General features: G+C 37.7%; 1 protein-coding gene across 3 annotated transcripts in view; it reads left to right on the top strand.

Moving 5' to 3' along the window:
- gria1a (glutamate receptor, ionotropic, AMPA 1a) overlaps positions 1-14,630 on the top strand; it is a 151,435-nt gene extending 136,805 nt beyond the window's left edge. For 2 of the 3 annotated variants that reach the window (XM_022684311.2, XM_022684310.2), the window contains exons 15-16: positions 2,541-2,675; positions 9,777-14,630. In XM_022684311.2, coding sequence (XP_022540032.2) covers positions 2,541-2,675; positions 9,777-9,944 — 303 coding nt within the window. In that variant the 3' untranslated portion in view covers positions 9,945-14,630. Of the gene's footprint in view, positions 1-2,540; positions 2,972-9,776 lie in introns of those variants that run through there. The other variant, XM_049483882.1, reaches the window with a different exon arrangement.
- Positions 14,631-15,155: the final 525 nt, after the last annotated feature.

The following is a 15,155-nucleotide window of genomic DNA, read 5'->3' as shown; positions in this document are numbered from 1 at the left end:
TTTGGTAAAATCAAAGAAACTCATCATTTTTAAGTGCTCTCTTATTTTCCAGAGCTGTATATTATAAAACATAACAGTAACTGATCAAATCAATTTATTAGCTGTATTTTAAATATTACACTTTTTATCATTTTAAATTCATTTAAAGTAGTGGGTTTATTTAGAAGTCACATTTAAAAAGTATGTCATGTTTTTGCATTAGTTTATTTAAAGGGTCCATATCCTGTAGTTTTTATTAGTGTTTTTGCCCTCTGTTTTTGGATCTTCTTTGAGAATTACTATCTTTCTCTATCTCTTAGAATTAAAGTAGCATTAAATAGCACCACCCTAAAATATCAGCTTCAAAGTCATTATGAGGTTTCAATCTCATGTAATAATGAGAATAGATGTGTCATGCTGCTAACTGCACAATGTAACTTTAGTGAACTGCCATAAACAGCTGTGGTAAAAAAAATGATGGGTTTCTTTGATTTTACCAAATTGAAAACCTCTGGAATATAATCAAGAGGAAGATGGATGATCACAAGCCATCAAACCACCAAACTGAACTGCTTGAAGTTTTGCACAAGGAGTGGCATTACGTTATCCAAAAGCAGTGTGTAAGACTGGTGGAGGAGAACTAAAACTAGGGGTTTTTTTTCAACAAATATTGATTTCTGAACTTTGTGAATATGAATTTGTTATTATTTGAGGTCTGAAAGCTCTGCATCTTTTTTGTTATTTCAGCCATTTCACATTTTCTGCGAATAAATGCTCTAAATGAAAATATTTTTATTTGGAATTTGGGAGAAATGTTGTCTGCAGTTTATAGAATAAAACAACCATGTTCATTTTATTCAAACATAAACCTATAAATAGCAAAATCAGAGAAACTGTATATGTATAATCCTGTAACATTACTCTCAGCTTGTCCAGAAATGCATGTGTAAAACATGTCCTTCATGGCCAATTTAAACAGGCTGTGGTTTTGTTCCTGTGCCTTTAAGAGTGATATATGATAATAAATAATAATAATAAATACTGATCTATATATGGACTTGATGCTACATGCCATATACTAAATGGTTTTATTAGATTCAAATACCATGATATGGGCCCTTTAACCAATGCTGTTCTCAGGTCTGTCTGTTTGTGTGTGTATTGTGTGTGTGTCTGTGTGTGTATGTATTGTGTGTGTGTGTGTGTTGGCGAGCGAATGAGTGTCGATTTATGTGTCTGTGTCCTGCCTGGTCGCTGGATGAGTTATTATTATTATTATTATTATTATTATTATTATTATAAAGTGTGTTTAACTGTATGTGTGATTGTTTGAGTGTCAGAGTGTCTCAGTACATGTATTTAGACAGGCGAGATACAGATATCATGGTTTGGTGGACGCAGCCAGAAAATATGGTACACAGAAAGCTATAGCGTCCTCATGATAGGCAAATTAAAATGAATGTAAACTAGCTGTACAATCAGTAAAACTGAACACCTTACCCACCAGTTACTGATAATGAGTGTGTAATTTCTGGTGTATTGCTATCTTGGTAACAGAAAACACAGGTGCTCCACTGACTGAATACAACCTAGGCAGGTGTTCATTGGTATCTTGGCAACACATTAACACACAGCACACAAACCCAACTTTTAAATCAACAATAAACAGAATGCTAAATAAAATAACATTGCTGTTCCTGTAAGCGAGCTGCTTACACCCATTTACAGCGTGAATGAGCAGTTAAGAAGCATTGGACACGTCCAGGTAGCTGCACCGTTAAAATAGCAATGCTCCAAAGTCAGAGCTCACCTGACTCTTAAAGGGAATGGCATGTGATTTCACTTTACACACAAGTCACACCCATGATTAATTAAGAGAAGTAGTACATGCCTTTTGCACGTTTCAAGATGGACAAGGTGTACTTTTCCCGTCACTATGAGAGCAAAGACACACTGATGCCCTAAATCAAGCTGATGGCTCTCCTATAGATCATTAAAATAGTGCCCATAGAGTTAGTTAGCTAGCTAGTTAGTTAGTTAGTATATCTATATAATTTGATTTCATTTTAAGCGTTAAAGCTAATAACCAATAATAGTAAAAACACACGGAACATGCTAACATTTCACTGCTTAATCAACAAAGGTGTGAAAAGTACTGACATTCATTACTCTGTAGGTAAAATTATAGATACTAGGGTTTAAAATACTTACTTAATACTTAATAATCATACTTAATATTTCTATAAACTTAAGCTTTTAAAGTACTTAAACTTTATATTTTAAGTAAAAGTGTAAAAGTACTGATTTCAAAATTACTTAAGGTATAAAAGTAAAAGTACTGTAAAGAAATAATACAAAACTGCAACATAGTAATCTAGCTATGTTCTGAACTGCAGTGTGTACTGTTACACCTCTACAGTGTGTGTTTGTGTGTGTGTGTGTGTGTGTGTGTGTTTCTGTCTGGGTTTTTTCTCCTGATTATGTGTGTATTATATACGTGGTCTATATATGTGTGATTTTTGTCCCTGCCTGTCTCTGATGGCCTCCGTCTCCTCCCGTAGGACAAGACGAGCGCTCTGAGCCTCAGTAACGTGGCCGGTGTTTTCTACATCCTGATTGGAGGACTGGGTCTGGCCATGCTGGTGGCGCTGGTGGAGTTCTGCTATAAGTCGAGGACTGAGTCCCGCAGGATGAAGGTGTCCGTGCCCCCTCAGGCCTTTCACTGCACCCCCCTCGAGGGCAGCTACACCGAGCTGCAGAGCTACAGTCTGTACAGCGGAAACACCGTTAAAATATAGAGCTCAGCGGAGCGAGAGAGCGGCACGGCCGGACCTTTAACCAACCAACCAACCAACCACCCACCTTAACCTCCCCGAGCCCATCCACACGCAGCCCACCATCACCCAAAATAACTCACTGCACTCATACATATGATGTTTTAGCAAAAGAAATCCTCCTAAATGTAGTATAAATACTGGTGCAGCTCAAAAAATTAGAAAAAGTTACTTTATTATAGTAATTCAGTTCAAAATGTGAGACTCATATATTATATAGATGTATTAAACACAGTGTGATCTATTTTAAGTGTTTATTTCTTTTACTATTGATGATAATATTACTTTTGGCAGTGTGGGCAGTGTGCCAAGTCCTGCTGGAAAATGAAATCTGCATCTCCATAAAAGTTGTCAGTAGCAGAGGGAAGCATGAAGTGCTGTAAGATTTTGTGGGAAAACAAAACTGCACTGACTTTAGACCTGATAATAAAACACAGTGGATCAACACCAGCAGATGACACGTCTCTCCAAACCATCACTGATCATCAGTAAATTTTACATTTCATTTGTAAATCAAGGGAGCAGAGTCTGGAGGGAGAGTGGAGAGACACACAGTCCAAACTGCTCGAGGTCTAGTGTGAAGTTTCCACCAATCAGTGATGGTTTGGAGAGACATGTCTGTCATCTGCTGGTGTTGATCCACTGTGTTTTATTATCAAGTCTAAAGTGTTCTCCTGGAAAATCTTACAGATTTCATTTTCCAGCAGGACTGTCCACAGTGCCAAAGGTATCAATTGGTCTTATATAATATTCTAATTTTCTGAAATACTGATTTTTGGGATTTCATTGGCAGAAAACACCTCAGTACCACTTTAAAATAAGACTACCTTTATAAAGGGTTTATAATTAGTTTACAATTAGTTTATAAATGTTATTAATTAGGTTGTAAATGCCTTAAAAATCATTAATAATCAGTTATAACACATACATAGAAAGGGAAACAATATAGAAGGCTGTGGGTTCACTATTTGACAAACAACAGGTCATTGTTGCCCTTTCTATGTATGTGTTATAACTGATTATTAATGATTTTTAAGGCATTTACAACCTAATTAGTAACCATTAATAAACCCTTTATAAAGGTAGTCTTATTTGAAAGTGGTACCGACACCTCTTTAAATAGATCACTCTGTGTGTAATAGATTTATATAATATAAAAGTTGCATATTTTTAACTAACTTACTGAAATAAAGTAACGTTTCAATGATATTTCATTTTTTTAAGATGCACTTGTACACAGTATAATGGAGATCCAACTCTGTACCACCTATACTTCCCAGTTAGGCTTATAGGCCAGTTTATATTAATATATAAAATGAAGACTTCTGCAGACAGAATATCACTTGAAACACCTGCCATGAAATACATCTGGCCCTCGGGCTCTCTATCTCTCTCTCTGTCTTTTACTCTCTCACTCTATCTCTATCACTTTCTTTTCCCTGCTGTTCTTCATTACCACACTAAACCTCTATTTTACTCTTTTACTCAGATTTCTGATTCTCTCTCTCTCTCTCTCTCTCTCTCTCTCTCTCTCTCTCACTTGATCTATATCACTTTCTTTTCTCTGCTATTCTTTACCCCCACTCTAAACCTCTTCATTTAACTCTCTCTCTATCTTTTACTCTCTCACTCTATCTATATTGTTTTCTCTCCTCTGCTGTTCTTTCTTCACCCCCACTCTAAACCTCTGTATTTTATTATTTTTACTCTAATTTCTCATTACCTTCTCTCATTCTCTCTCCTTCTCTTTTTACTCTATCTATCTGTATCACTTTTCTGCTGTTCTTTACCTCCACTCTAAACCTTTCTATGTTACTTTTTTACTCTGATTTCTGATTCTCTATCTCTCTCTCTCTCCTTCTGTCTCTCTCCTTCTCTTTTTCACTCTTTCTATCTATCTATATCACTTTTCTCTTTTCTGCTGCTCTTTCTTTACCCCCCACTCTAAACCTTTTTATTTTACTCTGATTTTCAGATTCTTTATCTCTTTTTTACCCTCTCTCCTTCTCTTTTTTACTCTCTCTATCTATATCACCTTTCTCTTTTCTGCTGTTCTTTACCTCCACTATAAGCCTTTCTATGTTACTCTTTTACTCTGATTTCTGCTTCTCTCTCTCTGTCTCTCTCTCTCTCTCCTTCTCTTTTTTACTCTCTCTATCTTTCTATACCACTTTTCTTCTGTTCTTTCGTCACCCCCACTCTAAACCTCTTTATTTTATTATTTTTACTCAGATTTCTCATTACCTTCTCTCATTCTCTCTCCTTCTCTTTTTTACTCTTTCTATCTATCTATATCACTTTTCTGCTGTTCTTCACCCCTCACTCTAAACCTTTCTGTTTTACTCTTTTATTCTAATTTCTGCTTCTCTATCTCTCTTTTACACCCGCTCCCTCTCTTTTTTTACCTTATGTATATCACTTTCTCTTCTTTGCTGTTCTTATCTATCTTACTTTCTAACTCTATCTATATCACTTTCTTTTCTCTGCTGTTCTTTACCCCCACTCTAAACCTCTGTATGTTACTCTTTTACTCTGATTTCTGATTCTCTCTCTTATTTAAACTCTCTCTCTCTCTCTCTCTTTCTCTTTATTTTTTTACTCTTCTGCTATCTGTATTATTTTCTCTCCTCTGTTGTTCTTTACCCCCACTCTGAACCTCTCTATTTAACTGTTTTACTCTGATTTCTGATTCTCTCTCTCTCTCTCTCTCTCTCTCTCTCTCTCTATTTTTTACTCTTACGCCATCTGTATTACTTTCTCTTCTCTGATATTCTCTTTCTGTATTTTTTAACTCTCTCACTCTATAATTTCACTTTCTTTTCTCTGCTGTTCTTCACCCCCACACTATACCTCTATTTTACTCTGATTTCTGATTCTCTTTCTCTTTGTTCTTTATGTTTCTCTCTTTGTCCTCTCTCTCTCTCTCTCTCTCTCTCTTTCATTCTGTCTTTTTCTCTCTCTCTGCCCTGCAGAGCTGTATTTATGCACATTAGCGTCTGTTAGTTGAGTCCCCGCAGACGCAGCACGCCCGTGTTTTTTTTTTTTTTTCTGCCGCCGCTGCAAAAATAGTCCGCCTGTCTAGACTGATGATTATGCAAAAACAGGCAGGTCGTCTGCTTCCCCGCGACACGCCACTCGTAACTCACGCAGAGCGCGGCAACCACTCAGAAAACCACGCTAAACATGCCCTCTGCTTCCTCGCGGCTCCGCCTCCATCTAAACAGTAATTAGTGGAGACCTGATTTAAGCTGTGCTTACTTTAATTGAGCTTAATCTGCTGATGAGCGGAGGAAGCTTCGCGTAGCCAACCAGACGCCTCCGTCCACTCGGAGCCTCGCCACGTTCCTCACGTCCCCAAACACCGCTTTCACCTGCCGATTTCTGCCTGATCAGTATCTCTATGACAGGCAATTAGCCGCCGCAGCACCGCTAACAGAGTTAGACAGGAATTACGCACTGCTGCAGCACTTTAATACAGCAGATTTAAGTAGATTTGCTTTGTTAATTCGATTGACAGGAGTTACATTTCACAGCTGTCCGTTTTTCATATTAGTAAAGCGGCTTCAGCTCCTCTTCAGGCAGCCTAATTAGTCTGCATCAGGCGTATAACTTAATCCCCCGGCGCATTCGAGTGTAGTGCAATGAAATCATTTGGAGATTGGTGATCCGCAAGTCAAACGAACGCACGCATCGTTAGCCGTTTTCAAACCCACGCTCTGCAATAAAGCAGTAAAAAAGAGCGCCGGCGTTTCTCACAGAGCCCCCCTCCACTGTAGCAGCATGAGGAAACACCTCACACACACCCATCAACAGCCCTTTAACTTTTACTGTCCTCTCAGATCTGCTCTGAACTCAATCAGATTATCTCTGAGTGTGAACAGTATAGGGGACATTCCAGGATTTTGGTACATTTCAGGGGTGGTCACTTCTAAAAATCTGATCTTCAATTTTTAAATTTCATTTTTAGTCATATGTTTATTAAATACAGGTAATAGACTATCAAAAAGTTTGATTTGTCAATCTCAGGTATCAAAGCAGTTTTTTAAATTAGATTATGCAATATATTTGGTAACTTACAGTAACAGGGTTGCGAGTAACAGGGTTGCAAATCTAGGCTAAGTTGTGGTTTACCCCAGGAACAGATGCTAACTGTAAAATTTAGATATGTATACAAGATCAAGGGCCAACATGGTTATATAAGTATATAAAGTAAATTTTGACTCATTATTAGTCTTACAATATGAGTAACAGGGTTGAGTTCACTGAGTGACACACACAACTTGGACAAACATATTTGAAAAAAAAACTTTAAAAAAATTGTTAGAGCACTTACTCTTGGTCTTGCCATGTGGGCAGAAAATGTCCTTGTGATGTCACTTCCTTTGTGCCAGTAGACAAATATTTTAACTCTTTCTCTGCAGGTAAAATTCCTTATGGTAACAGGGTTGAGCGCATGTTGTGGGACACAATTTAATAGCATAAAAACTGTAACATGCAAAACAATGTAGACCAAAGAAGTTGTTTTCATAAGTAAAGGAGATGCAGATCAACAATATACAAGAGGAAGTCGTTTATTTAGAGCTTATTTTAATTGTTAAATTTGCCAAAGGAGTTGGTCACCCAATGCGTGGGACAAGAGAAAACGGCCATTTTTTGAGGTGGTCCAAAGGTATTCAGTCTTTTGAATAATATCTAAGGAGCTTATTTTTCCACCATATTTTACAGTTTGTCTTATAACAAGTACATTTTTCACAAAAAATAGTCATTTAGATGTTTTGGATTTGTACATTTGAAATTTAAGTGGTGGGACAGGAAATGCACCAAAATCCTGGAATGTCCCATAGATATAGACTGGGGTCTGTAATAGAGAATTATCTGGACCTGCAAAGTAATTTTACACATACAGCTCTATCAAAGGAGCACTTCAAAATGATCAGTTTCTCAGATTTGACTATTTATAGGTTGGTATAGATATATGTTTGAATAAAATTCACATTATTCCTTTATTTTATAATTTATTCTATTTATTTTAATTTAGTTCAATTCAAGTTTCTGATAGGGATGCACCAAAATGAAACTTTTTGATTGAAACTAGACAAAATGAAATGTTGTCAAAAAGCAACTTTTTACTGCATAGATTATGCATAATTTATTTTTAAACAAATAATAAAAATACCATTTTAACACTTCATTTCTGTTTTGTGTCCATTAATCTAATGAAGTGCCACCTTCTATGACTTACAATAAATTAGTTTAGATTTTTGTTTTATTTGGTGCATTTCTATTTTCAGATCAATTGGATTTATATTAAATTTTATTATGCTTATTTGCGTAGAACTCAAAAAAACAACAAAATTAAACAACAAGCTTAGAGCTCAGCTTTATGCTACCATAAAGGAGCCAATCAGGGTTCTTTACAGGATACTTTAGGGAAGCGTAGTCTAAACCCTCTTTAAGGTGTAGAGTATTTATTCCCATAGACCCTAATCCAGATTCCCCATTACTGCAATGAAATACTGGGACCAGTGAAATTTAAATGCATCAATATAATTCTAATAAAGTTTTAGTCTCCACAACTCCACAAATACAACATAATAATGAAGTGTCATATTTTCATGCCAAATTAACTGCTTTATTCCCTACATACAGTATTAATCTGAATGGTTTTTAATACCTTGTTCACTAACTATGCACATATCATGTTCTCCAGCATTTAATATGCAAACTGTTCATTAGAGGAACGCTTAACAGTGCTTAAACCATCTACTGCATCTCATAGGGTTGGTTACCTGGACAGGGATTAAGTGTAGTTCTAGAGTGTAGACTTTACTGCAATAGAAAATCTTCATTCAAAATGCTGTGCTGTCCAAAACTAGGAATTAATTGCTCTATCGTACACCCTCATGCGATGCTCATTGCTATCTTACACCCCGTCAACAGTCCCTGTGCTGTTAAAATAGCGACAGAGTTTAGGAATATATCTACACTGATGGGCGTGGTGGTCTGTAAATTTCTGGAGTGTTTCTGTCTTGGAGGTGGAAAACACAGGTGCGCCACTGAGTGATTATAACCCTGACAACAGTCAACAGTCACCCGTCCATAACTATCTTAACTACGCAGATGCACAAGCACACAAATGCAGCTTTTAACTTAATAATAAACAGAATAAAGAATAAAATAACATTGCTGTTCCCTAAAATTAGCTGCTTGAAAGGATAAACTTCACAACGTGAATGTGCAGGTCAGTATCTGTCTCTGCTGAGACACAAAAGCGCCAGGCTGTTACAAAGATACAAACACGCCAAAGTCAGAGCGCACTTGACTCTGAAAGGGATGACAACCTTTACTTAATTTCTGCATACAATATTATCTAATTACAATTACTCAATTTATGCAATATTACTCAAATCATTTATGATACAAAATATATTACAATTCCTGAATTTTTAATATTTTTAGTTAAAACACACATTACATGGATGGCATGTAATACTTTCTTTTTAGTATACTAACTAAATAATTTGAGTAATATTGTATAAATTAAGTAATTGTAATTAGGTAATGTTGTATGCAGAAATTAAGTAAAGTTTGCTAAAAGAAAGATTGACTGAAGTTCAGTTCACTTATTTACTCTATATAACATTAAAGTCTTGAAACCAAGTAAATTAAATTTATCTGAAATAAATGAACTTAAAAAAAATGCAAATGAAGGAAGTTGCGAAACTTTTTTAAAGTAAATTTTACACATTATTTTTTTCAGTGTACTAAATATCTTATATTGATAAAACAAGTATATTAATAAGTAACAAGTATCAAAACTCTCAACACAGACTAGGACTAGGATCAATCCCTGTTCAAGAAACCAACGCATGAGGCTTATCTCTACTAAAACCAGCATTTTTCAAGCATTTCTGCTCACGCTTTCATTTCTGTGTCCTAACTCTGCCATTGTCTCCATCCCAGCAATCCATTAACGACGCCATGCGCTGCTCCACGCTGACGCGGATGAGCGGAAACGGCAGCGGCGGGGAGAACGGACGCATCGTCGCCCACGACTTCCCCAAATCCGTGCAGACGTTACCGTGCATGAGCCACACGGCAGCCATGGGCCTCGGCGCCTCGGGCATGTGAGCTCTTTCTCCTCGAGCGCCGGCACAGATCCCCAGCCCTCGGTCCGAACCCCTCCCACCCCCGTCCACTGACCCCACCACACACCCGCCCCTACCACCCTGCCCTGCAGCGGAGACACCGTACTGCCAAAACAATAAAACTCTCTCCTGGACTTCTCTCTGCAAGAAAGCGGCCACTCTGAAAACTCTTTTCTAATGAAAATTTTAAAAAAGAAATCAAAATCGTTTCAGCGGAGAGAAAAAAAACCCAGAAAAGAACAGAACAGACCAGACGAGAGGAACGGAGACGAAACGCAGCACAATAAAAAGCTTTTCAAAGACCCGACAGCGGGCATCCACGAGACGTGCTCATGCTACTAAAAAAAAAAAAAAAACAGAAACAGTGGAGTTTTGACACTAATGCCGTGTCAGTACGAGAGATCTGTTTACTTACGTCTTAAGTGTGCAATATTTTGGTTCATATCAGTGTCTGATCTACAAATGTCGTCTCTTACCCTGTTTTCTTTGATGGAAACGGGATCCACATCCTCAGAAAAAGGTGTAATTGTTTTGCACAGGCTCCTGCAGTGTGAAGATTCACTGGAGGACTCGGTATCCCAAAAGCATCTTAGCTCAAAGCTGATTCTTTAACTCTTTTACACTCAGCCCCGGTTCTAGACTGCTTTGCTTGGGTGGTTAGCAGCAGCACTAAACACTGTTAGCAGCAGTTAGCGCTAGTAAATGCCGCCCGATAGCACTACACTGAGGAACCCTGAGTGATCCAGTAACCCAGAGCACTATCAGCTAGCGGTTCATCCAATGTAGCTTGTTTTAACACGGTAAACACACAGAATACAGTCCAGTATACTCGCTAATTTTAATGCTGATCCAGCCTTGGTGCTGGAGAAACTTCACTGAAAACTCAGCCTTATAACACTGTACTTCCGCAGAGTGGCTTTACTGCTTCTTAATTCCTATATATATATATATATATATATATGCATCAGATTATTTGATGCACTGTCGATTTTTGAAAAAATGAAAGAATTTTAAGTGTACTTTATAATCCAAAAAATACAATACTTTCACTGAAGAGTTTCAGTTGCATTTAATAGACATTTTGTTGTCTCTCAGTTCAATGTTAGTTGAGCATCTATGTTTTAGCTTGGTTTTACCAAATTGAAAACCTCTGGAACATAATCAAGAGGAAGATTTCATTTTTTGCAGCAGGAGTAAAGGCATAAAGTTTTCCAAAAGCAGTGTGTAAGACTGGTGGAGAAGAATATGATGCCAAGATGCATGAAAACTGTGATTAAAAACCAAGGTTATTGCACCAAATATTGATTTCTGAACTCTTAAAACTTTATGAATATGAACTTGTTTTCTTTGCATTATTTGAGGTCTGAAAGAACATATAACTAGGAATAGCAAAATTAGAGAAACTGATTTAGAAACTGAGCTTTATAATAGAGCATCTAAATAAAGTGACACCAATGGTTTTAATGCCCCAATTATTATTAACCGGATCTTTCCTGCGTTAGAAAGTTGGCCTAAGGTGCTTTTGGGAAACTGGGCCCTGGAGGAGTTTGGATTATAAGCGACTGGTTTTACTGATGCCCGGTATTATCAGATGACGCTTTTTTATATGCCCTCCACCGTTAACTCTACACAGCCTAATTAAAAGAAGAAAACATATCAATTTGTTAGTCTGTTGATAGTGTAAATACTCTGGTGTAAATCTTAACCTGGGCGAGGGTTAAATTTGATTTGTTGTTGATGCTTAGAGCATAGCATATTGAACTTGTTGATTATCTTGCTGTGTGACTCTTTTTTTCCCCGCTTTTTTTTTCACCTCAACAACCTTGCATTGCTGCTACGCCTCATTTAAGGTGCCATACCTCATTTGTACCGGATGGGCTTGAGAGCGTTGTCACACGTTCGGATCTGCAGTTTCATCCGGAGCACTGGCAGAAGGGCGGCGGTGAAAATGTCACGAGCTGCTGTGGTTAAATGTAATTTAATGAGCTTGTCATTTGTCGTTTGGCCCCGATATTCACTTTACCCTGGATCTGTACTGTGAGCTGAGCCAAAGCTGGGCTTTCTTCAGTAGTGATACTACACTACACTACACTACACACACATGCTTTTAATACAGTGATTTATCTTCTTTTTTTTTCCATCAACCATCTGTCTATTGGAAAGAAATCAATGGGCTTTTCTGCACTGCCTTGCATTAATAACTAACACAACACTGATGCATTTGTTATGCCTTCATTAATATAAGCATAATCAGAGCACTGAGTGGTCCAGGGGTCTAAAGCACTAAGCCACTATGATTTTAGATTTTTATGATGGGAGATTGTTGGAATTGCTCAAATCCCAGTCATGCAGCTTGCCATCAGCTGCCAGAGCCCTAAGAGAGCACAATTGGCCTTGCTCTCTCTGGGTGGGTACAGTAGATGGCGCTCTTTCCCCTCTTTATTCCTAGGGTGATTGATGTTAATCAGCACAAGGCTGCGTCTGTGAGCTGATGTATCAGAACCGAGTCGCTGCACTTTCCTCCAAGTGTTATCGCTGTGATGCTCCTGGTGTTGTGGTATCACTAGTGAATATGCAACTTACTTACATATTAAGTATGTAAGTAAGTTGCTGCCATTCTAGAACCAAACACTGAGAGAGTGTGTGTATATGTACTCATATCTCAATATATTATGACCACCCTTAGTTTGGCCTGGGTTGTCACAGACACTGTAAACAAGTGTCCATGGGCAAAGGACACAATTTGACTTTTGTCCAAAAGGCCTTTATTTAAGGGTACCTGATATAAGATTGTAGTATCTCGGACACCATTAACTTTATGGGATGTTTTTGAGCCATCACAGTAAAGATAAATGGTAGGGAATGGACTTCTCACTCATTGGGACCTATCTTACACCCCACCAACAGTCTATATATTTTTTTGCCTTCTTTTTTCTACGTTGTTTAAATAGCAACGTTACTTCTGAATATATACACACCGATGGGTGTTCAAGTAAATTTCTGTTGTATTGCTATCTTGGCAAAAGAAAACACCCCTGACTGAATAGAACCTGGACAGACGTCGGTAGTCAGACATTCATTGCTATCTTGGCAACACAGGTGTGCCACCTCTGCTCAACACGTGTACAAGTAGCAGTGCACAAACCCAACTCTTACATCAACAAAATATAAACAGAATATAAAATAAAATAACATTGCTGTTCCTGTAAATTACTTACTCGTTGATGCTCTTTCCTGTGCTGATTAATGCAGAAGAGCTGCACTGTTAAAATAGCAGTCCGCCAAAGTCAGAGCACACCTTGCTCTCAAAGGGAATAGGAAGTGACACACTGATTGGTTTGTCATTTTATGCCCAAAATACACCTATGATTAATTAAGAGAATTAGTACATGCCTTATTTACGTGTTTCGAGCCATGCAAAGGTGTACTTTTCCCGTCGTTACGATAGCAAAGACACTTTGACATGCCCTAAATCAAACTACACAGTCCGCAGTTGATAGGCCGTTGATGCCCTAGGGGAACTACGGCTCCTGGATATGGAATTTAAGTACAGTTCAATTGGCGCACCATAATTAGATATATTATATATTTAAGAAATACTTCTTTCCTCTTACTCAAAACCAAATACATTCCATGCTACCAATGGTGGTTATTCAAAACCATTAGTTAGGTGGTCATAATGTTCTATTATGACTATGAATATTTCACACACACATATGGACCAAAATATAATAAAATGATAAAGAGGTGGCATGCCTTTATTCTCTCCACACACTCTACACACACACAGGGGTCCACACTGAATATTTAATCGATCTGCAGTTGGGGTCCCTCGCTGACCTTTCAATGCTCCCATTTTATAGACCATCAGTGTTTAAACCAGAGTTTAGCAGGAACAGATTGAGCCTGATCAAAATCTGAAGCTTTTACTACAGAAAATCACCGCTGGCATGTTAGCCCACATCCAGCCCTCATTAGGGTTTAGAGATAAAGCTCTAATTCTCAGTTTATTGTGTTTAAAAATTGTGTTTTATTACCATTCTCACCCCAAACACTTTGTGCTCAAAAGAAAAAATATATAAAACTGTTTTTGTACCGTTTTTTTTTTTTTCTCACTCTTTGCTTTTGGTTTCTTTCACATCTGCTTTATGAAGGCACAGCGCTCTGGGTCCACTGTGGCCTCGGGTCAGAACATATTTTGTAAAGCGTGACCAATTTGTAAAATCCAAATGTGAGCGAGTGACAAAAAGAGAGAAAGAGAGAGAGAGAGAGATACTTCAACATTTGTATAATACGGATTTTTGAGAGCGTGAGAGTGAATCTGTGTTTTTCACATGAGAAAAAGCTTCGTTCATGTTAAAGATCATGTTTTTTTTGTAGAGATGTATGAATCACTGGACGATCTATTCCGGATACTTTGCGTTTCTGGTCGAGTGTTACGATATTTTCTTCTTTCTTTTTTTTCAGCGATTCCTCAACGCAGAAGTGATCCTGTGCACTCGTTCATATTACACAACCTCGTCGTTTGTTTCCGTTTCCTGTTTACTCGTTTGTTTCCTGTTTTCTATTGAACATTGCGGAGAGGTACAGTCGCATAAAAACGGAATGAATGGATGGACAATACATTCAGTCAATAATGAGTACAACAAATAAAACTTTTCTAACTAAAGCTGTTATAAATTGTGTGAATTGAGTGCTGATTCTTTGTGCTGAAACTGATCTGTCTAAATACTTCGGAAGGTGTTCAACCCCTAAAAAAAAGAACAGGTAAGTATGTGTTGTGCTGCTGGCACAGTGAGTGGATCAGATACTGCAGCAGCAGTGCTGCTGGAGGTTTTAAACACTGTGTTTAATATCTTACTGTCCTCCACTCTATTACACACTCCTACCTACAGCTGAATCTGTTGCTGCACAGTTTACAGTGTTTATCATCCTCTAGTCCTTCCAGCAGTGAAACACTGAGATGTTTAAAAACTCCAGCAGCACTGCTGCTGCATCTGATCCACTCACTGTACCAGCAGCCCAACACACACTAACACCTCATACACCACCACCACCATGCTAAACAGTGCTAATCACTGCAGTGCTGAGAATAATAATGACCCAAATAATAATAATAATAATAATAATAATAATAATAGCTGCTCTCTGATGGTCATAAAATTGCATGTTACATGTTATAAAATTACAAAGT

Source organism: Astyanax mexicanus, chromosome 10 (assembly GCF_023375975.1).
Source record: "Astyanax mexicanus isolate ESR-SI-001 chromosome 10, AstMex3_surface, whole genome shotgun sequence".
Classification (NCBI taxonomy): domain Eukaryota; kingdom Metazoa; phylum Chordata; class Actinopteri; order Characiformes; family Acestrorhamphidae; genus Astyanax; species Astyanax mexicanus.
This window is presented reverse-complemented; position numbering and strand designations above follow the sequence as displayed.